The 25,856-nt window shown below is 41.5% G+C and overlaps 1 protein-coding gene across 4 annotated transcripts in view; it reads left to right on the top strand.

Annotated features, from left to right (window-relative positions):
• Positions 1-25,856, top strand: part of abi1b (abl-interactor 1b) — a 111,936-nt gene that overhangs the window by 3,104 nt on the left and 82,976 nt on the right. For all 4 annotated transcript variants that reach the window (XR_009804815.1, XM_061890897.1, XM_061890898.1 and 1 more), the window contains exons 2-3: positions 10,613-10,780; positions 22,214-22,390. Coding sequence is in view for 3 of the 4 variants with exons in the window: in XM_061890897.1 (XP_061746881.1) it covers positions 10,613-10,780; positions 22,214-22,390 (345 nt within the window). In the remaining variant the exon portion in view is untranslated. The remainder of the gene's footprint in view (positions 1-10,612; positions 10,781-22,213; positions 22,391-25,856) is intronic.

Raw genomic sequence — 25,856 nt, 5'->3', positions numbered from 1 at the left:
TTGGGGATGCAGGGGGGATGCTGGAGCCTATATCAGCTGCATTTGGGTGGAATGTGGGTTACACCCTGGACAAGTCGCCACCTCATCGCAGGGACAACACAGATAGACACATTTAGTTTCAGTTTATTTGGAACATGCCATCCATCCATCCTTTTTCTACCCCTTGTACCTTTTTGGGGTCGCTGGAGCCTATCTCAGCTGCATTTAGGGCGGAAGGCGGAGTATACCCTGGACAAGTTGCCACCTCATCGCAGGGCCAACACAGATAGACAAATCCAGTTTCAGTTTCAGTTTGTTTGTAACCTGCCATCCATCCATTTTCTACTGCTTATCCATTTTGGGGTCGCTGGAGCCTATCTCAGCTGCATTTAGGGCGGAAGGCCGTTTACACCCTGGACAAGTTGCCACCTCATCGTAGGGCCAACACAGATAGACAAATTTAGTTTCAGTTTATTTGGAACATGCCATCCATCCATTTTCTACCGCTTGTCCCTTTTTGGAGTGGCGGGGGGTGATGGAGCCTATCTCAGCTACATTCGGGCGGAAGGTGGGGTACACCCTGGACAAGTCGCTACCTCATCGCAGGTCCAACACAGATAGACACATTTAGTTTCAGTTTAAGTGGAAAATGCCATTCATCCATTTTTCTACCGCTTCTCCCTTTTTGGGGTTGCGAGGGGGTGCTGGAGCCTATCTCAGCTGCATTCGGACGGAAGGCGGGGTACACCCTGGACAAGTCTCTACCTCATCGCAGGGCCAACACAGATAGACACATTTAGTTTCAGTTTATTTGGAACATGCTATCCATTTTCTACCGCTAGTCCCTTTTCTGGGTTTCGGGAGTGGCTGGAGCCTGTCTCAGCTACATTCTGGCGGAAGGCGGTATACACCCTGGACAAGTCGCCACCTCATCACATGGCCAACACTGATAGACAAATTCAGTTTCAGTTTGTTTGGAACATGCCATTCATCCATTTTCTACCGCTTATCCATTTTTGGAGGTTGCTGGAGTTTATGTCAGCTGCATTCGGGCGGAAGGCGACGTACACCCTGGACAAGTCGCCACCTCTTCGCTGGGCCAACACAGATAGACAAATTTAATTTCAGTTTATTTGGAACATGCCATCCATTCATCCGTTTTCTACTGCTTGTCCCTTTTTGGGGTTGCTGGAGCCTATCTCAGCTGCATTCGGGCGGAAGGCGGTGTACACCCTGGACAAGTCGCCACCTCCTCACAGGGCCAACACAGACACATTTAGTTTCAGTTTATTTGGAACATGCTATCCATTTTCTACCGCTTGTCCCTTTTCTGGGTTTCGGGGGTTGCTGGAGCCTGTCTCAGCTGCATTCGGGCAGAAGGCGGTGTACACCCTGGACAAGTTGTCACCTCATCGCAGGGCCAACACATATAGACAAATTTATTTTCAGTTTATGTGGAAAATGCCATCCATCCATTCATTTTCTACCACTTGTCCTTTTTTTGGGGTCGCTGGAGCCTATCTCAGCTGCATTTGGGCGGAAGGCGGTGAACACCCTGGACAAGTCGCCACCTCATCGCAGGGCCAACACAGATGGAAAAATTCAGTTTCAGTTTGTTTGGAACCCGCCATCCATCCATTTTCTACTGCTTATCCATTTTGGGGTCGCTGGAGCCTATCTCAGCTGCATTTAGGGTGAAAGGTGGGTTACACACTGGACAAGTCGCCACCTCATCGTAGGGCCAACACTGATGGACACATTTAGTTTCAGTTTATTTGGAACATGCCATCCATCCATTTTTCTACCACTTGACCCTTTTTGGGGTTGCGGCGGGGTGCTGGAGCCTATCTCAGCTGTATTCGGGATGGAAGGCGGTGTACACCCTGAACAAGTCGCCACCTCATTGCAGGGTTGTTTTTCAAGAGTTGAGCTTGGCCCCTTAGTTCCAGTGCAAAGAACTTTGAATGCTCCAGGATACCAAAACATTTTGGACAAATTTCATGCTCCCAACCTCGTGGGGACAGTTTGGAGCGGACCCCTTCCTTTTCCAACAGGACTGCACAAAGCAAAGTCCATAAAGACATGGATGACAGAGTCTGGTGTGGATGGACTTGACTGGCCTGCACAGAGTCCTGACCTGAACCCGATAAAGACACAGAACGACCATTCGGGTTGTCAGGGCGGTACAGTGATGTAGTCCCTGGCTCCCCGACAGTCGAGTACAGCCACAATATCGGTTTTGATGTTGACAATATGCATTTCCACGATCAAGAAGGATCGTCAAATCCCTTGATCTGCAGAGCCGTGCCGCCTTTCAGATTTTTGAAGTGACAGTTTTCCAGTCATTCATCCTAAAATGACTGAAGTCGGTGCTTTTCAAACGACCGTGGCACCCGAAAATAGAAACTTAAGAACAAAAATATATGTTTGATTCTGAACTTTGACTTTCTCGAGAGTTAACCACAGATTCATAGTCGGTGAAAGACTTGCAAACATCGATCCCCGGCTTCCGCCATCCTACTCATTGCCGTCGTGTCCTTGGGCAAGACACTTTACCCACCTGCTCCCAGTGCCACCCACACTGGTTTCCACTATGTAAAGCAATTTGAGTCACTAGGGAAAAGCACTATGTAAATATTATTCACTTCACTGGGTATTTGTTCTGTTGTGTTTATGTTGCGTTGCCGTGCGCATAGTCTGCCGAAATGTGTTTGTCATTGTTGTTTAGTCTGGTTTCACGTTATGGCACATGTTTATGAGAGTGTTGGCGTTGTTTATACGGCCACATTTAGTGTGACATGTATTGCTGTTGTGTAAGAATGCCCTTCATTCATTCGTTTATGTAGCGGGGTAGCGTGCAAGGACGAGAGTGGAAGAAGTGTCAAAACATGTTTTAATGACTTTCGGACTTTACTCCGATCAAAACGGAGCAGCATCTCCTAATCCGGAAACAACAACACCTGAAAAAACGTCCGACCGGAACTCTAATAACTAAATTATAATATTATAATGTAAACTCACCACTCCGGTATGTTTTAGTCCTTTCATGGTGAGTTTATTGACAGATATAAGTAAGAATTTTACACTACTTTTGTCAAGACCAGGACTTTGGCGTGGTTTGTTTTCCCGGAATGCAAAGCAACTTGACTGGACATGGCGTGCAGGTAAAGACATTTTTAATTTTAACTTAAAAAAGTACAAACAAAAGGCGCTCACAGCGGAGGTACAAAACATGGCTCTAAAAAACAAAAACTAGCACTCGGGCAAAAAACTATGAACACGAAACAAATAAACACTTACTGTGATAAGAAATGAGCATTAAAAAAGAGCAGCATGAACTATGGCCTGGTCAGATTAGCAGGGGTGTCTGGAGTGATGTCGCCAGGCGGACTGCCTGGCAACTACGGGCTTAAATAGTGAAGATATGATTAAAGACAGGTGCGTGAGTCGTGAGAACAGGTGAAAACTATTGGGTTGCTGTGGTGACAAAACAAACAAGAGTGCACAATGAGTCCAAATGTGGAACATGGAAAACTAATGGGTAACTATGGAAACAAGACAAGCAGGAACTAAAAAGAGTCCAAAAACCAAGCAGAACATAACTTAAACAAAACATGATCCCAGACATGACAACTTTATATTAGAAATAGCACTAAAACATTTACTACTAAAGCATTTTGATAGATTTTTGAGCGTCGTGTTTTAGATTTTCAATGGAACATTTAAAACGTTGGTGTTTACTTGAGACTTATGTCTTATGTTTGACTGCCATCTGCTGGTCACACTTATAATCACAAATCGTACCAAATAAAATAAGTGTAGCGTCCCGGATGAGTTGCAACTGCAGGGAATTCCGGGCGGTGCAGCTCGGTTGGTGGAGTGGCCGTGCCAGCAACTTGAGGGTTCCAGGTTCGATCCCTGCTTCTGACAACCTCGTCCCTGCCGTCGTGTCCTTGGGCGAGACACTTTACCCACCTGCTCTCAGTGCCACCCACACTTGGTTTAAAGATGTAACTCGGATATTGGGCGCTATATAAATATAATTCCCTTCACTTCACCTGGGTGTTTGTTCTGTTGTGTTTATGTTTTGTTGCCGTGCGCATATTCTCCCAAAATGTGTTTGTCATGGTTGCTCCGATTGGCCACTTCTGACTCATTGGTGTTTGTGGTATGAGTCACAGACAGCTCACGTGGAGTTCCAGTATTATTCTGTTGTAGTAGGATGTCAAAGGTGACTGTTTTTTTGTTTTTTTTGTTTAATACTACATCCCAACCAATGCTTTCCCACGAAAGCTGAAATGCAACCCCTGGAAAAATGATGGAAATCAGCAATCCGAGAGGATGTTCATTCAGTAGTTTATTTTGTTTAATTGTGTTTTATATGTATGTATGTATGTATGTATGTATATATATATACATATATATATATATGTATGTATATATATGTATATATATATGTATGTATATATATATGTATATATATATATATATATATATATATATATATATGTGTGTGTGTGTAAGTACGGTTTATATGTATATATGTATGTGTATATATATATGTATATATGTACAGTATATATGTATATATATGTGTGTGTGTATATATATATATATATGTATATAGGTGTGTGTATATACATACATATATACATATACACATATATATATCTTTGTGTATATATATATGTGTCTGTGTGAATGTACATATGTATATATATGCATATATATGTATATATATGTGTGTGTATGTATGGTTTATATGTATATATGTATGTATATATATATATGTATACATGTACAGTATATATGTATATATATATGTGTGTGTATATATACATATATATATATATATTTGTGTATATATATACGTGTCTGTGTGTATCTATATGTATATGTATGTATATATATATTTGTATGTATATATATTTATGTATATATATATATACGTATGTATACATGTACAGTATATATGTATATATATATGTGTGTGTGTGTGTATATATATATATATATATATATATATATATATATATATATATAGGTGTGTGTATATACAAACACATATATATACATATTCACATATATATCTTTGTGTATATATATATATATGTGTCTGTGTGTATGTATATATACATGCATATATATACAATGTATACATGTGTGTGTATATGTATGTATATATACATATGTAAATATATATGTATGTAAATATATATGTATGTATATATTTTTTTGTAAATATGTATGTATTTTTATATATTTATATTTATATATATTTTATATATTTATATACTGTATGTATCTATATGTATATATATATGTATATATATTGATATGTATATATGTATGTATATATATATATATATATATATATATATATATATGAATGTATGTATATATTTATGTACTGTATATATACATATTGATATGTATATATGTATGTAAATATATATATGTATGTATGTATGAATATATGTATATATGTATGTATATATATATATGTGTGTGTGCCCTGCGATGAGGTGGCGTTTTGTCCAGGGTGTACACGGCTTTCTGCCCGAATGCAGCTGAGATAGGCTCCAGCGACCCCCCCACCGTCGGGGTTTTGGAGGTTGCCAGCAGAACGGTACATTTCGGACTGCATTGTGCCGAGTGTGGAATTTGGTGGAGGAGGAATTATGGTGCGGGTTTTTTTTCAGGATTTATCCACAATCAGAGGCAAGACGTCCTAAACGACGATGAGTGGTCTCAAAAGCCCCTCAGTCCCAACTTTTTGGTGTACAGTTTGGCATTTCAAATGGCGGTAGCTGCTAAATCCTAGCCGGGGATTTTGTGGCATTTAAACAACACTGGCAGGATTTTAGATTAGTGATTTAAAATGAGGCAGGGGATAATCCCGGAGCCCGAACAGAATTAAATGTAAGGTTAAATCCAAATATTAGAACCTTTTTTTGCAAAACAGCAGGGCATTTGGAAAATATGTTCCATTTATTCTTTGGTAAGCTGTTGAAAAAAAAACTTAATTCTAGCCAGATTTAGCCATTTCTTTACCACTTTAGACATGTTTTTGGGGTCATTGTCTTGTTGGAACGCCCAAGACCTAACCTCCGGGCTGATGATTTTAGGTTGTCCTGAAGAATTTGGAGGTAATCCTCCTTTTTCATTGGCAGCAAAACTAAGACTACCACCACCATGATTGACGTTAGGTATGGTGTTCCTGGGATTAAAGGCCTCATCTTTTCTCCTCCAAACATATTGCTGGGTATTGTGGTCCAAACAGATGATATTTTTGTTTAATCTGACCACAGATCTTTCCTCCAGAAGGTCTTATCTTTGTCCATGTGATGTTGCATATTATGATTTGTTGGTTTTCTGACATGGACTTGTTTCTTCAGCATTGTCCACACGTTTAAGTCAGGGACTTTGGGAAAGGCCATTCTAAAGCCTTAATTCTAGCCTGATTTAGCCATTCCTTTACCACTTTTGACATGTGTTTTGGGGTCATTGTCCTGTTGGAACACCCATCTGCGCCCAAGGCCCAACCTCCGGGCTGAGGACTTTAGGTTGTCTTGAAGAATTTGGTGACGGACTCTCGCTGTCGTCCGGGTTCCATGGACAACCAAGCATAGACATGACGTCGAGCAGTTTTGACTTTGTTTATTTGTTCAGGTAAACTCAGTCTCGTCGGGTCGCTTTTCGGTTTGCTTTTCAGCCTCCCGCGTCGTCTTCGTCTGCCTCTCGCTCTCTTCCGCGCTGCATCCACCGCTGGCTCTCCAACTTCTTCCTTCCCGTCGTTCACGGCTGCCGCCTTTTTACACACTGGGATGAGATTATATAATTGGGCCCAGCTGGGCGATCCGCGCACCTAACGTCGATCCCGGCGGGCCTTGCCTCGCTGCTGGCCCGCCGGCCACGCCTCCTCGCCGCCATCTCGGGGTCGGCCCCGGCGGGCCCCGCCTCGCTGTCGTTAATAGTGCCTTCACTGATGTGTAAGTTACCCATGCCTTGGGCTCTAATACACCCCCATACCATCACAGATGCCGGCTTTTGAACTTTGCGCCTAGAACAATCTGGATGTTTCTTTTCCTCCTTGTTCCGTTAGGACACGACGTCCACAGTTTCCAAAAAACAATTTCAGTGTTTTGTATTACCCGCACTCTTTTACTACGAAGCATCAGTGTGTAAAGGACATCACCACATCGGCCCAAGAACACTTCAGAAGACCACTGTCAGTAACTACAGTTCGTCGCTACATCTGTAAGCGCAACTTCAAACTCGACTATGCAAAGCGAAAGCCATTTATCAACAACACCCAGAAACGCCGCCGGCTTCGCAGGGCCCCGAGCTTATCTAAGATGGGCTGACGCAAAGTGGAAAAGTGTTCTGTGGTCTGACAAGTCCACATTTAAAATTGTGTTTGGAAACTGTGGACGTCGTGTTCTCCGGACCAAAGAGGAAAAGAACCATCCGGACTGTTCTAGGCGTAAATTTGAAAAGCCAGCATATGTGATGGTATGGGGGTGTATTAGTGCCCAAGGCAGAAAAGGTTAAAAAATGAAACTCCGCCAGATTGTAGTGCCTTATTTTGAGTGTGTTGTTGTTTCCTTTGCACTGTTATTTTGGTGAACCCTTCCTGTTTTGTTGGTGTTCTCCTGTAGCAGCTTCACGCCTTCCTTTGACTGCTATTGCCCGCACCTGCTTTGTTTTTTCGCAATCAAGACTATTTCAAGATGTGTGTACGTTATCCTTCTTTGTGGGGACATTGTTGATTGTCATGGCATGTGCGGATGTACTTTGTGGACGCCGTCTGCTGCTCCACATGCTGTAAGTTTTTTGCTGCCGTCCAGCATTCTGTTTTTGTTTATTTTATAGCCAGTTTAGCGACCATATGTATTTAGTGACAGTGGTTTTCTCAAGTGTTCCTGAGCCCATGTGGTGATATCCTTTAGAGATTGATGTCGGTTTTTGATAAAGTGCCGTCTTAGGGATCGAAGGTCACGGTCATTTAATGTTGGTTTCAGGCCATGCCGCTTACGTGGAGTGATTTCTCCAGACTCTCTGAACCTTTTGATGATATTATGGAGCGTAGATGTTGAAATCCCTAAATTTCTCACAATTGTACTTTGAGAAAGGTTGTTCTTAAACTGTTTGACTATTTGCTCACGCAGTTGTGGACAAAGGGGTGTACCTCGCCCCATCCTTTCTTGTGAAAGACTGAGCATTTTTTGGGGAAGCTGTTTTTATAACCAGTCATGGCACCCAATTAGCCTGCACACCTGTGTGATGTTCCAAATAAGTGTTTGATGAGCATTCCTCAACTTTATCAGTATTTATTACCACATCTCCCTACTTCTTTGTCACGTGTTGCTGGCATCAAAATCGAAAGTTAATGATTATTTGCAAAAAAAAAAATAAAAGTTTATGAGTTTGAACATGAAATATGTTGTCTTTGTAGCATATTCAACTGAATATGGCTTGAAAATGATTTGCAAATCATTGTATTCTGTTTATATTTACATCTAACACAAGTTCCCAAGTCATATGGAAACGGGGTTTGTACATACAGGTTTTGGAGCAACATATGTTGCCATCCGAACAACATCTTCGTCATGGACGCCCCTGCTTATTTCTGCATGAACACCAACAATGTTGCAAACCCGCTGACAGTTTCTTGATAAAAAAAAAAAAAAAAGGGGAAAATGTCTTTCTTAAAGAGTTGATCAGCGTGCATGTGTCAGCCTCGTTTTGCCTCCGAAACTATAAATATGTTCTCTTCAGTTCCTCCGGCTATTTAAAGACACAGAAACAGATGGTTCGAGCAGCCGGGTGAAGGTTTTTGTGAGCCTGCGAAATGTTTTGGCATTCGGACTCCCACCATGCACCTGTCCCATGCTGTCCATCTGGGACAAAGAACATGACTGGAAGTCCTCCCACCAAGTCATCATCTGCTTTTCCAAATACAAACCCCGTCTCCCTATGAGTTGGGAACTTGTGTTAAATGTAAATATAAACAGAATACAATGATTTGCAAATCATTTTCAAGCCATATTCAGTTGAATATGCTACAAAGGCAACATATTTGATGTTCAAACTCATAAACTTTGTTTTTTTTTTTATGCAAATAATCATCAACTTTAGAATTTGATGCCAGCAACACGTGACAAAGAAGTTGGGAAAGGTGGCAATAAATACTGATAAAGTTGAGGAATGCTCATCAAGCACTTATTTGGAACATCCCACAAGTGTGCAGGCTAATTGGGAACAGGTGGGTGCCATGATTGGCTATAAAAACCGCTTCCCCAAAAAATGCTCAGTCTTTCCCAAGAAAGGATGGGGCGAGGTACACCCCTTTGTCCACAACTGCGTGAGCAAATAGTCAAACAGTTTAAGAACAACGTTTCTCAAAGTGAAATTGCAAGAAATTTAGGGATTTCAACATCTACGGTTCATAATATCATCAAAAGGTTCAGAGAATCTGGGGAAATCACACCACGTAAGCGGCATGGCCGGAAACCAACATTGAATGACCATGACCTTCGATCACTGTATCAAAAACCGACATCAATCTCTAAAGGATATCACCACATGGGCTCAGTAACACTTCAGAAAACCACTGTCACTAAATACAGTTGGTCGCTACATCTGTAAGTGCAAGTTAAAGCTCTACTATGCAAAGCGAAAGCCATTTATCAACAACATCCAGAAACGCCGCCGGCTTCTCTGGGCCCGAGATCATCTAAGATGGACTGATGCCAAGTGGAAAAGTGTTCTGTGGTCTGACGAGTGCGTATTTCAAATAGTTTTTGGAAATATTCCACACAGTTTCTTCCGGACCAAAGGGGAAGCGAACCATCCAGACTGTTATCAACGCAAAGTTCAAAAACCAGCATCTGTTATGGTATGGGGGTGCATTAGTGCCCAAGGCATGGGTAACTTACACATCTGTGAAGGCACCATTAATGCTGAATGGTCCATACAGGTTTTGGAACAACATGTTTTCATTCAAGCAATGTTATCATGGACGCCCCTGCTTATTTCAGCAAGACAATGCCAAGCCACGTGTTACAACAGCGTGGTTTCGTAGTAAAAGAGTGCGGGTACTTTCCTGGCCCGCCTGCAGTCCGGACCTGTCTCCCATCGAAAATGTGTGGCGCATTATGAAGCGTAAAATACAACAACAAGATTGTTGAAGGACTGAAGGTCTACATAAAACAAGAATGGGAAAGAATTCCACTTTCAAAGCTTCAACAATTAGTTTCCTCAGTTCCCAAACGTTTATTGAGTGTTGTTAAAAGAAAAGGTGATGTAACACAGTGGTGAACATGCCCTTTCCCAACTACATTGGCACGTGTTGCAGCCATGAAATTTTAAGATAATTATTTGCAAAAAAAACACAAAGTTTATGAGTTTGAACATCAAATATGTTGTCTTTGTAGCATATTCAACTGAATATGGGTTGAAAAGGATTTGCAAATCATTGTATTCTGTTTATATTTACATCTAACACCATTTCCCAACTCATATGGAAACGGGGTTTGTAAGATAAAAAAATATTGTCCAATCAATATTTGTTGCGCCTCGTTTTCGACGCTCTTAAATTTTTTCTCCTGGCGCCTTCTCTTTTGTGCAGGCTCAAGACAAAAGGAAAGCCCTGGAGGAGACCAAGTCCTACACCACTCAGTCTCTGGCCAGCGTGGCTTACCAAATCAATGCCTTGGCGAACAATGTGCTCCAGCTGCTGGACATCCAGGCCTCGCAACTACGTCGCATGGAGTCCTCCATCAACCACATCTCCCAGGTACAGACGCCACACCCTCTAAAATCTATCCGTACTAGCACCGAAAGGCACTTTGGACCTTTTTGAAACCGTCATCATTATTCAACACATTCAATTGGTGAAAGAGTTGTGACAAAAATGGTGCGGTTCAGCTAAATTTGTCGGTTTTTCGGACATGGACTTGTTTCTTCAGCATTGTCCACATGTTTAAGTCAGGGACTTCGGGAAGGCCATTCTTAAAATCTTGATTCTAGCCTTATTTAGCCATTCCTTTACCTACTTTTGACGTGTGTTTGGGGTCATTGTCCTGTTGCGCCCAAGACCCAACCTGCGGGCTGATGATTTTAGGTTTTGTCCTGAAGAATTTGGAGGTAATCCTCCTTTTTCATTCTCTGTAAAGCACCAGTTCCATTGGCAGCAAAACAGGCCCAGAGCATAATACTACCACCACCATGCTTTACTGTGTGCATGGTGTTCCTGGGATTACAGGCCTCACCTTTTCTCCTCCAAACATAATGCTGGGTATTGTAGCCAAACAGCTACATTTTTGTTTCATCCAACATCACATGGACAAAGATAAGACCTTCTGGAGAAAAGTTCTGTGGTCAGATGAAACAAAAATTAATGGATGGATGCATTTTCTGCTCAGTGCAACACTGTTATGAGGAGTTCAAAAATAGTCAATGGAACTACGGTGAAAAAACCTTGGTCTGGAAATACAAAGAATACAAACCCCAAAAACCAGTGAAGTTGGCACGTTGTGTAAATGGTAAACAAAAACAGAATACAGTGACTTGCTAATCTTTTTCAACCTATATTCAATTAAATAGACTGCAAAGACAGGATAGTCAACATTCGAACTGGAAAATATTGCAAATATTAGCTCATTTGGAATTTAAAGCCTGCAACGTGTTTCAAAAAAGTTGGCACAAGTGGCAAAAAAGACTGAGAACGTTGAGGAATGCTCATCAAACACTTATTTGGAACATCACACAGGTGAACCGGCAAATTGGTAAACATGTGGGTGCCATGATTGGGTATAAACAAACAAGAACGGGGCGAGGGTCACCACTTTGTGAACAAATGCGTGAGCAAATTGTTCAAGGACAACATTTCTCAACCAGCTATTGCAAGGAATGTAAGGATTTCACCATCTAAGGTTCAGAGAATCTTGAGAAATCACTGCACGTAACATTGAATGCCCGTGACCTTGGAACCCTCAGGCGGTACAGCATCAAAAAGCGACATCAGTGTGTAAAGGATATCACCACATGGGCTCAGGAACACTTCAGAAAACCACTGTCAGTAACTACAGTTTGTCGCTACATCTGTAAGTAAAAGTTAAAACTTTATTATGCAAAGTGAAAGCCATTTTATCAACAACACCCAGAAACGCTGCCGGCTTCGCTGGGCCAGAACTCATCTAGGATGGACTGATGCAAAGTGGAAGTGTTCTGTGGTCTGACAAGTCCACATTTCAAATTGTTTTTTTGGATACTGTGGACGTCGGTTCCTCCGGAACAAAGAAGGAAAGAACCGTCCGGATTGTTATAGGCGCAAAGTTCAAAAGCCAGTATTTGTGATGTTATGGGTGTGTATTAGTGGCCAAGGCATGGGTAACTTACACATTTGTGAAGGCACCGGTAATGCTGAAAGTTACATACAGGTTTTGGAGCGTCCAAGCAACGTTATCATGGACGCCCCTGCTTATTTTAGCAAGACATTGCCAAACCTGCCGATAATTTGTGGCGCATTATAAAGCCTAAAATACCACAATTGAGCTCTGGGACTGTTGAACAACTTAAGCTGTACATCAAGCAAGAATGGGGAAGAATTCCACCTGAAAAGCTTCAAAAATTGTTTTTCTCAGTTCTCAAACGTTTACTGAGTGTTGTTAAAAGGAAAGGCCGTGTAACACAGTGGTAAAAATGCCACTTTTTTGCAAAATGTTGCTGTCATTAAATTTTAAGTTAATGATTATTGTACACATACTAATTTGTTTGGTGTAATTTGGTACTTAAATGCATCACTCACCTAAGCTCCTTCATGAACGTGCGATTTCAAACAACTTACGTCGTCTTTCATTGTCCGCCAACATTGCCACCACCCGTTCATTATTCGCCGTTCAGCTTCCGCGTACAGAAAAGCGTCCAGGCGCTCCGTTCAACCACAGTGCCAAGTCCAGACATGGAGTCTGCGCACGTAAATACTGTGCTGCACGCTGCGAATATAGAAAGGGTGTCCATCATGCAAAGGGGCTTGGCTTGTCAAACAGCCACTTCTTTTCTTCATCATCCTTCCTTTATTCCGCTCCTTTATTTTTTTCTTCTCCCCTCTCTGGCTACGCTCCATGAGGTTGTGCACCCTGCCTGTCAACCGGGGAATGTCCCCTCCCTGCGAGCCTCATTAAGCCTGTCAGAGACGGAGTGAAATCCCAACACGGGCACCCATGCCCGGTGAGCATTTTCAATTCCCGCTTTATAAAAACAGCTTCCCAAAAAAATGCTCAGTCTTTCACAAGAAAGGACGGGGCGAGGTACACCCCTTTGTCCACAACTGTGTGAGCAAATAGTCAAACAGTTTAAGAACAACCTTTCTCAAAGTGCAATTGCAGGAAATGTAGGGATTTCAACATCTACGCTCCATAATATCATCAAAAGGTTCAGAGAATCTGGAGAAATCACTCCACGTAAGCGGCATGGCCGGAAACCAACATTGAATGACCGTGACCTTCGATCATGTATCAAAAACCGACGTCAATCTCTAAAGGATATCACCACATGGGCTCAGGAACACTTCAGAAAACCACTGTCACTAAATACAGTTGGTCGCTACATCTGTAAGTGCAAGTTAAAGCTCTACTATGCAAAGCGAAAGCCATTTATCAACAACATCCAGAAACGCCGCCGGCTTCTCTGGGCCCGAGATCATCTAAGATGGACTGATGCAAAATGGAAAAGTGTTCTGTGAGTCTGGAGAAATCACTCCACGTAAGCGGCATGGCCGGAAACCAACATTGAATGACCGTGACCTTCGATCATGTATCAAAAACCGACGTCAATCTCTAAAGGATATCACCACATGGGCTCAGGAACACTTCAGAAAACCACTCTCACTAAATACAGTTGGTCGCTACATCTGTAAGTGCAAGTTAAAGCTCTACTATGCAAAGCGAAAGCCATTTATCAACAACATCCAGAAACGCCGCCGGCTTCTCTGGGCCCGAGATCAGCAGCGTAGAGATGTCCCCAACCGGTACACAGGCGAGCGGTCCATCCTGGGTCTCGACTCTGGACAGCCAGTACTTCATCCATGGTCATCGGACCGGACCCCCTCCACAAGGGAGGGGGGGGACATAGGAGAAAGAAAAGAAGCGGCAGATCAACTGGTCTAAAAAGGAGGTCTATTTAAAGGCTAAAGTATACAGATGAGTTTTAATCAATCAATCAATCAATGTTTACTTATATAGCCCTAAATCACTAGTGTCTCAAAGGGCTGCACAAACCACCACGACATCCTCGGTAGGCCCACATAAGGGCAAGGAAAACTCCCACCCAGTGGGACGTCGGTGACAATGATGACTATGAGAACCTTGGAGAGGAGGAAAGCAATGGATGTCGAGCGGGTCTAACATGATACTGTGAAAGTTCAATCCACAATGGATCCAACACAGTCGCGAGAGTCCAGTCCAAAGCGGATCCAACACAGCAGCGAGAGTCCCGTTCACAGCGGAGCCAGCAGGAAACCATCCCAAGCGGAGGCGGATCAGCAGCGCAGAGATGTCCCCAGCCGATACACAGGTAAGCAGTACATGGCCACCGGATCGGACCGGACCCCCTCCACAGGGGAGAGTGGGACATAGAAGAAAAAGAAAAGAAACGGCAGATCAACTGGTCTAAAAAGGGAGTCTATTTAAAGGCTAGAGTATACAAATGAGTTTTAAGGTGAGACTTAAATGCTTCTACTGAGGTGGGATCTCGAACTGTTACCGGGAGGGCATTCCAGAGTACTGGAGGCCGAACGGAAAACGCTCTATAGCCCGCAGACTTTTTTTGGGCTTTGGGAATCACTAACAAGCCGGAGTCCTTTGAACGCAGATTTCTTGCCGGGACATATGGTACAATACAATCGGCAAGATAGGATGGAGCTAGACCGTATAGTATTTTATACGTAAGTAGTAAAACCTTAAAGTCACATCTTAAGTGCACAGGAAGCCAGTGCAGGTGAGCCAGTATAGGTATATATGTATGTATATATGTATATAAAGGTATATACAGTATATATGTATGTATATATGTATATAAAGGTATATACAGTATATATGTATGTATATATGTATATAAAGGTATATACAGTATAGGTATATATGTATGTATATATGTATATAAAGGTATATACAGTACAGGCGTAATGTGATCAAACTTTCTTGTTCTTGTCAAAAGTCTAGCAGCCGCATTTTGTACCAACTGTAATCTTTTAATGCTAGACATGGGGAGACCCGAAAATAATACGTTACAGTAGTCGAGGCGAGACGTAACAAACGCATGGATAATGATCTCAGCGTCTTTAGTGGACAGAATGGAGCGAATTTTAGCGATATTACGGAGATGAAAGAAGGCCGTTTTAGTAACGCTTTTAATGTGTGCCTCAAAGGAGAGAGTTGGGTCGAAGATAATACCCAGATTCTTTACCGTGTCGCCTTGTTTAATTGTTTGGTTGTCAAATGTTAGAGTTGTATTATTAAATAGAGTTCGGTGTCTAGCAGGACCGATAATCAGCATTTCCGTTTTTTTGCCGTTATATCTAAAGGATATCACCACATGGGCTCAGGAACACTTAAAAAAAAACACTGTCACTAAATACAATTCGTCGCTACTAACATTACTTCACTCTGGTGTCTGTCGCCGTCATCTCCCCTCCGTAACCACAACAGACTCGCCTCCATATTTCCAGTGGTTAGCTCCGAGTTACGAAACTGTCGTGGTCTTTCTGTCGTGGTCTTTCTGGCGTCACTTTCTCTCCAGACTCAGTTCGTAAACGATCAATGAGTCCACACAAAGCTATGCGCCGGAGATTCATGAAATACACGGCGCACTTACCCGTGTCAAAAATGTGTCCGAGGAGAGGGACCTTAAACCGGTGTTTTTCCAACCAAGGCACGTTTTTTTTTGCGTTGAAAAAATGCGGAGGCACGTCATTAAAAAAACGAAACTCAGTTGACAGTAAAGAGTCGTCGTCGCAATTTTTAGCTATGACTTCAAACCATAACCAACCAATCAATGTACATATTTTAAATGGCTTTTTCTCTTTTTTCGGTATTTTCCTGTAGCAGTTTCATGTTCTCCTTTGAGCGATGTTTCCCGCATCTACTTTGTTTCAGCAATCAAGAATATTTTAGTTGTTTTTATCCTTCCTTGTGAAGACATTGTTGATTGTCATGTCATGTTCGGCTGTACTTTGTGGACGCCCTCTTTGCTCCGCAGTAAGTCTTTGCTGTCGTCCAGCATTCCGTTTTTCTTTACTTTCTAGCCGGTTCAGTTTTAGTTTCACTCTGCATAGACTTTCCTAAGCTTCAATGCCTTTTCTTAGGGGCGCTCACCTTTTGTTTATTTTTGATTTAATCATTAGATACCTTTTTACCTGCACCCTGCCTCCCGCTGTTTCCGACATCTACAAAGCAAATAGCTACGTGCTGCCACCTACTGATATGGAATAGTATTTCACGGTTACTCGGCCGACACTCAGCAACAACATCCTTTGCAGACTATAATTACTGGTTTTCAAAAAATATTTTTAACCGAAATAGGTGAAATTAGATAAACTCCCGCGGCATACCAGTAATTATGTCAGGCTTGTCCCTGACAGTTTGGCTGTGTTTTAGTTTTTTTCCTCTGCATTTGTCTTCGTTTCCTCTGTGTGTGTAGTATTTCCTGTCAGCGCTCTTATTTTGTCAGTTTCCTGGGTTTCTCCCTTCAGCTGCGGCTGATCGACCCCTGGCCACACCTGGTGTCAATCAGCCCGCTCCTATTTTTACCTGCTCTGTCTTCCAGTCAGTGCTGGATTATTGTCGCTTCTGTCGTGGCGTGTCAATGTCAGTTCTACTTGTCGTTCCTATTGGTCGTGTCATTGCAGCGTTAGCGGTAAGCTATATTCGTTAGCTGTTTGTAGCTTACTGTTTTTAGTTCCCTGCTTCCAGTTTGTTTTCATACTACAGGTAACGACTTCTGTTTCCTGCTCGCTTCCAGGCTAGGCTCGTTATCTTCTAGCTCCCCAGCTAGCTCTTTTAGTTTGTTACCCGCCTCGTGCGCGCCTTTTGTTAGTTTGTCACAAACTAACTATGACAAAATATTCGTTTAAGGGGTTAAACGACATAATGCAGACATGGCCTTGAACAACCTCCAAGTCGTTGCACTGTAAGGCAGAGGATATTCATTTTCTTGAGCGTTAATTAGAGTGCGGAGATGACTAGAAAAAGACTATTTAATAGAGTGCAGAGAGGGCATGCACGGGAATTGTGACAAGGATCAGGTAATCATCATTGTCCGTGTCGACATGCGATTAAATTCACCCGCAGTGCAGGTAAAAACTCTGACAAATCCCATCCTCATCGAAGCATTGCATCCCACATTGTCCTGTGCTTCAGGGGATTCCTTTGTTTTAACTTTTTTAAAACTACCTATGTCTGTTTCTTGTTTTTCCTCAGCTAATAGTATCTTCCTTTGCCTCGTCTTGCATATCAGCAACAGGAAACATGTTTTTTTAAACTTCCCAGTAAAGGCTGGGAGTGCCGCTTCAATTTCCTCTTTAAAAAACAAAAAAACAATACATGGTCGCTTTCTATAAGTAGAACACGATCAAAACTTTACATACACTTGTAAATAACATAATATCATGGCTGTCTTGAGTTTCCAACTTTTTTGTGATAGAATGATTGGAGCACCTACTTGTTGGTCATGAATTTTGGTTCTTTTATGAATTTATCATGGGTCGACTGGAAATGTGATGGGTCAAAAGTATACGTACAGCAATTTTAATATTTGCTTACATGTCCCTTGGCAAGTTTCCCTGCAATAAGGCGCTTTTGGTAGCCATCCACAAGCTTCTTGCTGAATTTTTGACCACTCTCCTTGACAAAATCGGTGCAGTAAAATGGGTTTAAATGGAGACCGGTGTCAGTGGCTTAAAGCCAAGGTAAGAGATAATTACCGTCTTCTTCTCTAATCAACGTCATGCACTCACTATATTCATTCCATCAATTGTTTTATAAAGGTTCATCACCTTTAGCCGTGAACCATACATGAAAATATTGCTTAGTGACCCCCCAATGTTAATGTTGAAAAAAAATCCCAATTTTTTTGACAGAAAAAAGGGAATAAGCGGTAGAAAATGGATGGATGGATGGATGGATGGAAAAAATCAAGACTTTTTGACAGAAAATATCCCGATTTATAACCAGAGAAAAATCCAAAATTTGGGACAGAAAAAATATCCCCAAAATTGGACAGAAAAAATCCAGAGTTTTTGACAGACAAAATACAACATTTTTTGACTGAAAAAATCCAGACGTTTTGACGGAAAAAAAATAACAATTTTTTGACAGAAAAAGATCCAGACTTTTTGGCAGAAAAAAATTTAACTTTCTGACAGAATTTTTTTTGACTTTGACAGAAAAAAAATTAGACTTTTTGACAGAAAAAAATCCAGGACTTTTTGACAGAAAATATCCCGAATTTTTAACAGAAAAAAATCTAGGATTTTTAACAGGAAAAAATCCAGACTTTTTAACGGAAAAACCTGCAGGCTTTTTGACGCGAAAAAATCCCGACTTTTTGGCGGACAAAAAATCCCGACTTTTTGTCGGACAAAAAATCCAGACTTTTTCACAGAAAATATCCCGATTTATTTATAGAGAAAAATCTCAAATTTTGGACAAAAAAAATCCCAAATTTTGGACAAAAAAAAAAATACAAAGTTTTTAACATAAAAAAATCCAGATATTTTCAAAGAAAAAATCCAGACTTTTTGACAGAAAAAATCCAGACTTTTTGACAGAAAAAATCCAGACTTTTTGACGGAAAAAAATCCAGACTTTTTGACAGAAAAAAAATCCAGATTTTTTGACAGAAAAAATGCAGACTTTTTGGCGGACCAAAAAGCCAGACTTTTTGGCGGACCAAAAAGCCAGACTTTTTGACAGAAAAAGTCCAGAATTTTTGGTGGACAAAAAAATCCAGACTTTTTCACAGAAAAATTTAACTTTCTGACAGAATTTTTTTTGACTTTGACAGAAAAAAAATTAGACTTTTTGACAGGAAAAATCCAGACTTTTTGACAGAAAATATCCCGAATTTTTAACAGAAAAAAATCTAGGATTTTTAACAGGAAAAAATCCAGACTTTTTAACGGAAAAACATGCAGGCTTTTTGACGAGAAAAAATCCCGACTTTTTGGCGGACAAAAAATCCCGACTTTTTGTCGGACAAAAAATCTAGACTTTTTCACAGAAAAATATCCCGATTTATTCATAGAGAAAAATCTCAAATTTTGGACAAAAAAAATCCCAAATTTGGGACAAAAAAAAAAAAAAAACATTTTTAACATAAAAAAATCCAGATATTTTGAAAGAAAAAATCCAGACTTTTTGACAGAAAAAATCCAGACTTTTTGACAGAAAAAAATCCAGACTTTTTGACAGAAAAAAATCCAGACTTTTTGACAGAAAAAAAATCCAGACTTTTTGACAGAAAAAATCCAGACTTTTTGGCGGACCAAAAAGCCAGACTTTTTGACAGAAAAAGTCCAGACTTTTTGGTGGACAAAAAAATCCAGACTTTTTCACAGAAAATATCCCGATTTATTAACAGAGAAAAATCCCAAATATTTGACAAAAAACAAATCCCACATTTTGAAAAAAAAAAAAATCCCAAATTTTGGATAGAAAAAATCCAGAGTTTTTGACAGAAAAAATCCAGAATTTTTAACAGAAAAAAATCCCGACTTTTTGACAGAAAAAATATTCAGACTTTTTGACAGAAAAAAATCCGGACTTTTTGACATAAAAAAATCAAACATTTTTGACAGAAAAAATCCGGACTTTTTGGCGGACAAAAATTCCAGACTTTTTCACAGAAAATATCCCGACTCATTAACAGAGAAAAATCCCAAATTTTGGACAAAAAAATATCCCAAATTTTGGACAGAAAAAATCCAGAGTTTTTGACAGAAAAAAATCCAGAATTTTTAACATTAAAAAATCCCGATTTTTTTTTGGACAGAAAAAATCCAGACTATTTTACGGAAAAAAATCCCACTTTTTTGACAGAAAAAAATCCAGACTTTTTGACAGAAAAAAAATCCAGACTTTTTGATGGACAAAAAAATTTAGAGTTTTTGACAGACAAAAAAATCCAGACTTTCTGACAGAAAATATCCCGATTTATTCACAGCGAAAAATCCCAAATTTTGGATGGAAAAAAATCCCAAACTTTGGACGGAAAAAATTCTGAGTTTTTGACAGAAAAATCCAGAATTTTTAACAGCAAAAAATGGGTAAAATGGGGTTAGATGGAGACCGGTGTAGACAGCCACCTCAAAAGTATACATCGTAGGAAAAAACTATTTGATGTTTTGCAGCAGGCAATGTGTCGTGAACTTTGCCACAACTTGTTTTATTTAGTTTTTACTTTGTTGACTGGGATGTTCACTCGTCCTTTATTTAACAGCAAACTATAGCCCTGGGTTCGATTGTTTGCATGTTCTCCCCGTGACTGCGTGGGTTCCCTCCGGCACTAAATCGGCCCTAATGTGAGTGTGAATGTTGTCTATCTGTGTTGGCCCTGTGATGAGGTGGCGACTTGTCCAGGGTGTACACAGCCTTCCGCCCAAACACAGCTGAGATAAGCTCTAGCGACCCCAAAAGGGACAAGCGGTAGAAAAATGGATGGATGGATATATCAGTGTTCAAATAACATCAATACCAGCGAAAATGTTTATTCATCTCATCGAACTGAACGAAGGCCGCGAAGATTGTGTATTCGATGTGAGAGTTGTCACTCCTCTTTATATTTGTTGGCCAAGAGAAGAACTAAGCTTGTTTATTAGACTTCATCTTCATTAGCCAAACTGCTTTGGGTTTTATTTTAATATTAAAAAGTAAACACAAGGTTGGGGGCGGGGGGGCAATAGACTACAGACTGTGGTGAAGTAGGCCGGCTTCGTCGCGTGAAGAAGCCTAGAACTTTTGGTTGGGTTTCCCGCTCCTTTGCTGAATGGCGATATACGACATGTATCTGGATATTTTTTCCGTAAAGTAAAAATAGAGATACTAAGTATGTCATTATTATGACTTAGTCATTTACTAAGTCAAAATAATGACTTATTGTAAGTAAGCGTTTGCAATAAGCGTTTGAAAAAAAGAGTTAAAAGTGGGGCCACATGCTGAGATATGCTCAACTCATCAGGCTTAATTTATTACAGCATTTTGGGAAGCCTGTGGTTGATTTTTATGATGTAAATGTTATATTTTTATCAACATGTGACAGCAGGGACCCTGCCATTCAAAACTAAGCTGCTACAATACTAATGATTAATGTAACTATAGCTGAAAAAAATAGAACAATAGCAATAGGAGAGACTATTCGGCGTGGCGCAGTGGGAGAGTGGCCGTGCGCAACCCGAGGGTCCCTGGTTCAAATCCCACCTAGTACCAACCTAGTCACGTCCGTTGTGTCCTGAGCAAGACACTTCACCCTTGCTCCTGATGGGTTCTGGTTGGCTCCTTGCATGGCAGCTCCCTCCATCAGTGTGTGAATGTGTGTGTGAATGGGTGAATGTGGAAGTAGTGTCAAAGCGCTTTGAGTACCTTGAAGGTAGAAAAGCGCTATACAAGTACAACCCATTTATTCATCCCTGAACACCATGGAGTTCATGTAGCCTTTATGATGCAGTTACATTATTATATCCACTATCAGAGACAGCTTCTTCTTTTAACATCATGTCCTTTTTTGCTGCTTCAACAGCTTCAGCTCAATCAACACAGAAAAAAATAAAGTGAAATAACTTAGGTTTTAACTGTAGGTCAATAATGCTTGTCTTTCCCTCAGACAGACAGGGCTTTGCTGTCCGTAACAAACAAAAACACACACACTTGAGCTAATGTTACACTAAAAGCTAATTAGCCTTCATTTCAAGGACTGCGAGCGAGCTGAGCTGCCGCTTATGTTTCTAGAACGTCAACAGGCTTATAGTGATGTTACTAGTAGTTGACTGGGAGGTGTTTGCTATAATTTGGGGAGAGTCCGCTGCATTATGCTCACCTGCTAAACACCTTTCTGCTCTTTGTTGTTAAGGCAGCCGCCGAGTTCGCCCAAAAAAATAGACCATCCCAGGCAGGGGATTAATAGAAGTGAAATAAATTGAACGTGTCTCCTAGTTCCTGTTTTTTCTCTCCCACAGACGGTGGACATTCACAAGGAGAAGGTGGCCCGTCGCGAGATCGGCATCCTGACCACCAACAAGAACACCTCTCGCACCCACAAGATCATCGCCCCGGGCAACATGGAGCGGCCAGTGCGCTACATTCGAAAGCCCATCGACTACACCCTGCTGGACGACGTGGGGCACGGAGTCAAAGTAAGAGCAGTCTTGGGGGATTTCTGCTGTCGTAAAAGTCCTAATAGGTCACCCCCGTTGTGGACATCCGCAAGAACATAATGTCATGGCTGTCGAGTTTCCAATCATTTCTACAACTTATTTTTTTGTGATAGAGTGATTGGAGCACTTGTTGGTCACAAAAAACATTCATGAGGTTTGGTTCTTTTATGAATTTATTATGGGTCTACTGAAAATGTTGGAACACCCAACTGCGCCCAAGATGATGATTTTAGGTTGTCCTGAAGAATCCTTTTTCATTGTCCCATTTAAAGCACCAGTTCCTTTGGCAGCAAAACAGGCCCAGAGCATAATACTACCACCACCATTCTTGACTGTGTGCATGGTGTTCCTGGGATTAAAGGCCTCACCTTTTCTCCTCCAAACATATTGCTGGATATTGTGGCCAAACAGCTCAATTTTTGTTTCATCTGACCACAGACGTTTCCTCCAGAAGGTCTTATCTTTGTTCATGTGTTGTTGCATATTATGATTTGTTGGTTTTCTGACATGGACTTGTTTCTTCAGCATTGCCCCCATGTTTAAGTCAGGGACTTTGGGATGGCCATTCTTTAAAACCTTAATTTTAGCCTGATTTTGTCAAACATGGACTTGGACTTGGTTTGTTTCTTCGATGCAGAGAATATTTGGGACGAGCCAGGCGTGAACGTGAGTACATATGTATTGATATTCTAACAAAACAACACAAAAAGGCCAACAAAGGGCGCGCACAGTGGCGGAGAACAAATACTTGGCTACAGAAACAAATGACCGGAATAAAGGCTGTAAACTAAAAACGTGAAACAAAAACACTTGCACTAAGGCATGAATACAAAAACTTACGTGGCGTGGTCGGAAAACGAACAGCAAGGCATGAAGGTCGATACATGGAAATGTGGTTAAGGTGTCAGACGGTAAGGTAAAGTTGCCACGACGAGGACAGAAACAGAATGGCTTAAATAATGACTATGATAATGATTAGTAACAGGTGTGAGGGCTGAGGACAGGGGCGTGACTTGAGGGCAAGGTGAAAATCAATGGGTTGGCATGGAGAAGAAAACAAACCAGGAAGTGCAAAAACAGAACTGAATGTCCAAAAAACAAAACATAACATGACCAAACATGACGAAAACAAAACATAATCCATAGGCTTGACAGATTTAACCATTCCTTTACCACTTTTGACGTGTGTTTGGGGTTCATCGTCCTGTTGGAACACCTAACTGCGCCCAAGACCCAACCTCCGGGCTGATGATTTTAGGTTGTCCTGAAGAATCTGGGGGTAATCCTTCTTTTTCATTGTCCTATTTACTCTCTGTAAAGCACAAGTTCCATTGGCTGCAAAACAGGCCCAGAGCATAATACTACCACCACCATTCTTGACTGTGTGCATGGTGTTCCTGGGATTAAAGGCCTCACCTTTTCTCCTCCAAACATATTGCTTGATATTGTGGCCAAACAGCTCCATTTTTGTTTCATCTGACCATAGAACTGTCCTCCAGAAGGTCTTATCTTTGTCCATGTGATGTTGCATATTAGGATTTGTTGGTTTTCTGACATGGACTTGTTTCTTCAGCATTGCCCCCATGTTTAAGTCAGGGACTTTGGGATGGCCATTCTTTAAAACCTTGATTTTAGCCTGATTTTGTCAAACATGGACTTGTACTTGGGTTGTTTCTTCGATGCAGAGAATATTTGGGACGAGCCCGGCATTAACGTGAGTACATATTTATTGATATTCTAACAAAACAACACAAAAAGGCCAACAAAGGGCGCGCACAGTGGCGGAGAACAAATACTTGGCTACAGAAACAAATGACTAGAATAAAGGCTGTAAACTAAAAACGTGAAACAAAAACACTTGCACTGAGGCATGAATACGAAAACGTACGTGGCGTGGTCGGAAAACGAACAGCAAGGCATGAAGGTCGATACATGGAAATGTGGTTAAGGTGTCAGACGGTAAGGTAAAGTTGCCAGGATGAGGACAGAAACAGAATGGCTTAAATAATAAAAATGTGAAACAAAAACACTTGCGCTGTGGCATGAATAATAAACCAAAAACTTGCACTGAGGCATAAATACAAAAATTTACGTGGCGTGGTCAGAAAACGAACAGCAAGGCATGAAGGTCGATACATGGAGATGTGGTTAAGGTGTCAGACGGTAAGGTGAAGTGAAGTGAATTATATTTATATAGCGCTTTTCTCTAGTGACTCAAAGCGCTTTTACATAGTGAAACCCAATATCTAAGTTACATTTAAACCAGTGTGGGTGGCACTGGGAGCAGGTGGGTAAAGTGTCTTGCCCAAGGACACAACGGCAGTGACTTGGATGACGGAAGCGGGAATCGAACATGCAACCCTCAAGTTGCTGGCTCTCCCAACCGAGTTATGCCGCCCCAACGTAAAGTTGCCAGGACGAGGACAGAAACAGAATGGCTTAAATAATGACTATGATAATGATTAGTAACAGGTGTGAGGGCTGAAGACAGGGGCATGACTTGAGGGCAAGGTGAAAATCAATGGGTTGGCATGGAGACGAAAACAAACCAGGAAGTGCAAAAACAGAACTGAATGTCCAAAAACAAAACATGACGAAAACAAAACATAATCCATGGGCGTGACAGATTTAGCCATTCCTTTACCACTTTTGACATGTGTTTGGGGGGGTCATCGTCCTGTTGGAACACCCAACTGCGCCCAAGACCCAACCTCCGGGCTGAAGACTTTAGGTTGTCCTGAAGAATTGCCGTCCTCGGAGACGGCTGAAACGGTTGGGAGAGTGGCCGTGCCAGCAACCTGAGGGTTCCTGGTTCAATCCCCACCTTCTACCAACCTCATCACGCCTGTGTCCTTGAGCAAGACACTTCACCCTTGCTCCTGATGGGTCGCGGTTAGGGCCTTGCATGGCAGCTCCGGCCATCAGTGGGTGAATGGGTGAATGTGGAAATAGTGTCAAAGCGCTTTGAGTTCCTTCAAAATGTAGAAAAGCGCCTCCTCATGGTCTCATTTAAAGCACCAGTTCCATTGGCAGGAAAACCGACCCAGAGCATAAAGCTGCCACCACCATGCTTGACTGTGTGCATGGTGTTCCTGGGATTAAAGGCCTCACCTTTCTTAGAAATGATTGGAAACTCAAGACAGCCGTGACATTATGTTCTTTACCGTACATCTCTGCCAAATGTTAGTTACCCCTAACATCACTTTCTTTGTAGCATCCGAGGGAATGTTTTGTGGATTCTCCCGCTCCATGTGATCCATCCGCTCCCCCTCCGCGCCGTCTTTAACAAGTGTGTGTGAATGTGTCGACACAATTATGTGCATTGATTGCAAGTGCCATTGATTTTCCGCGGCATGTTCGAATCGCCCTCTTCCTCCCTCTCGCTGTGTCTGTCTGCTGATTTCCAAATATCCCCCGCGTCAAAGTCAGAGGCTCTCTTCCTTTC

The sequence above is a fragment of the Nerophis ophidion genome, linkage group LG28, assembly GCF_033978795.1.
Source record: "Nerophis ophidion isolate RoL-2023_Sa linkage group LG28, RoL_Noph_v1.0, whole genome shotgun sequence".
In the NCBI taxonomy this organism is placed as follows: Eukaryota; Metazoa; Chordata; class Actinopteri; order Syngnathiformes; family Syngnathidae; genus Nerophis; species Nerophis ophidion.
Note: the sequence above shows the minus strand (reverse complement) of the source record. Positions and strands in the feature narration are given on the sequence as shown.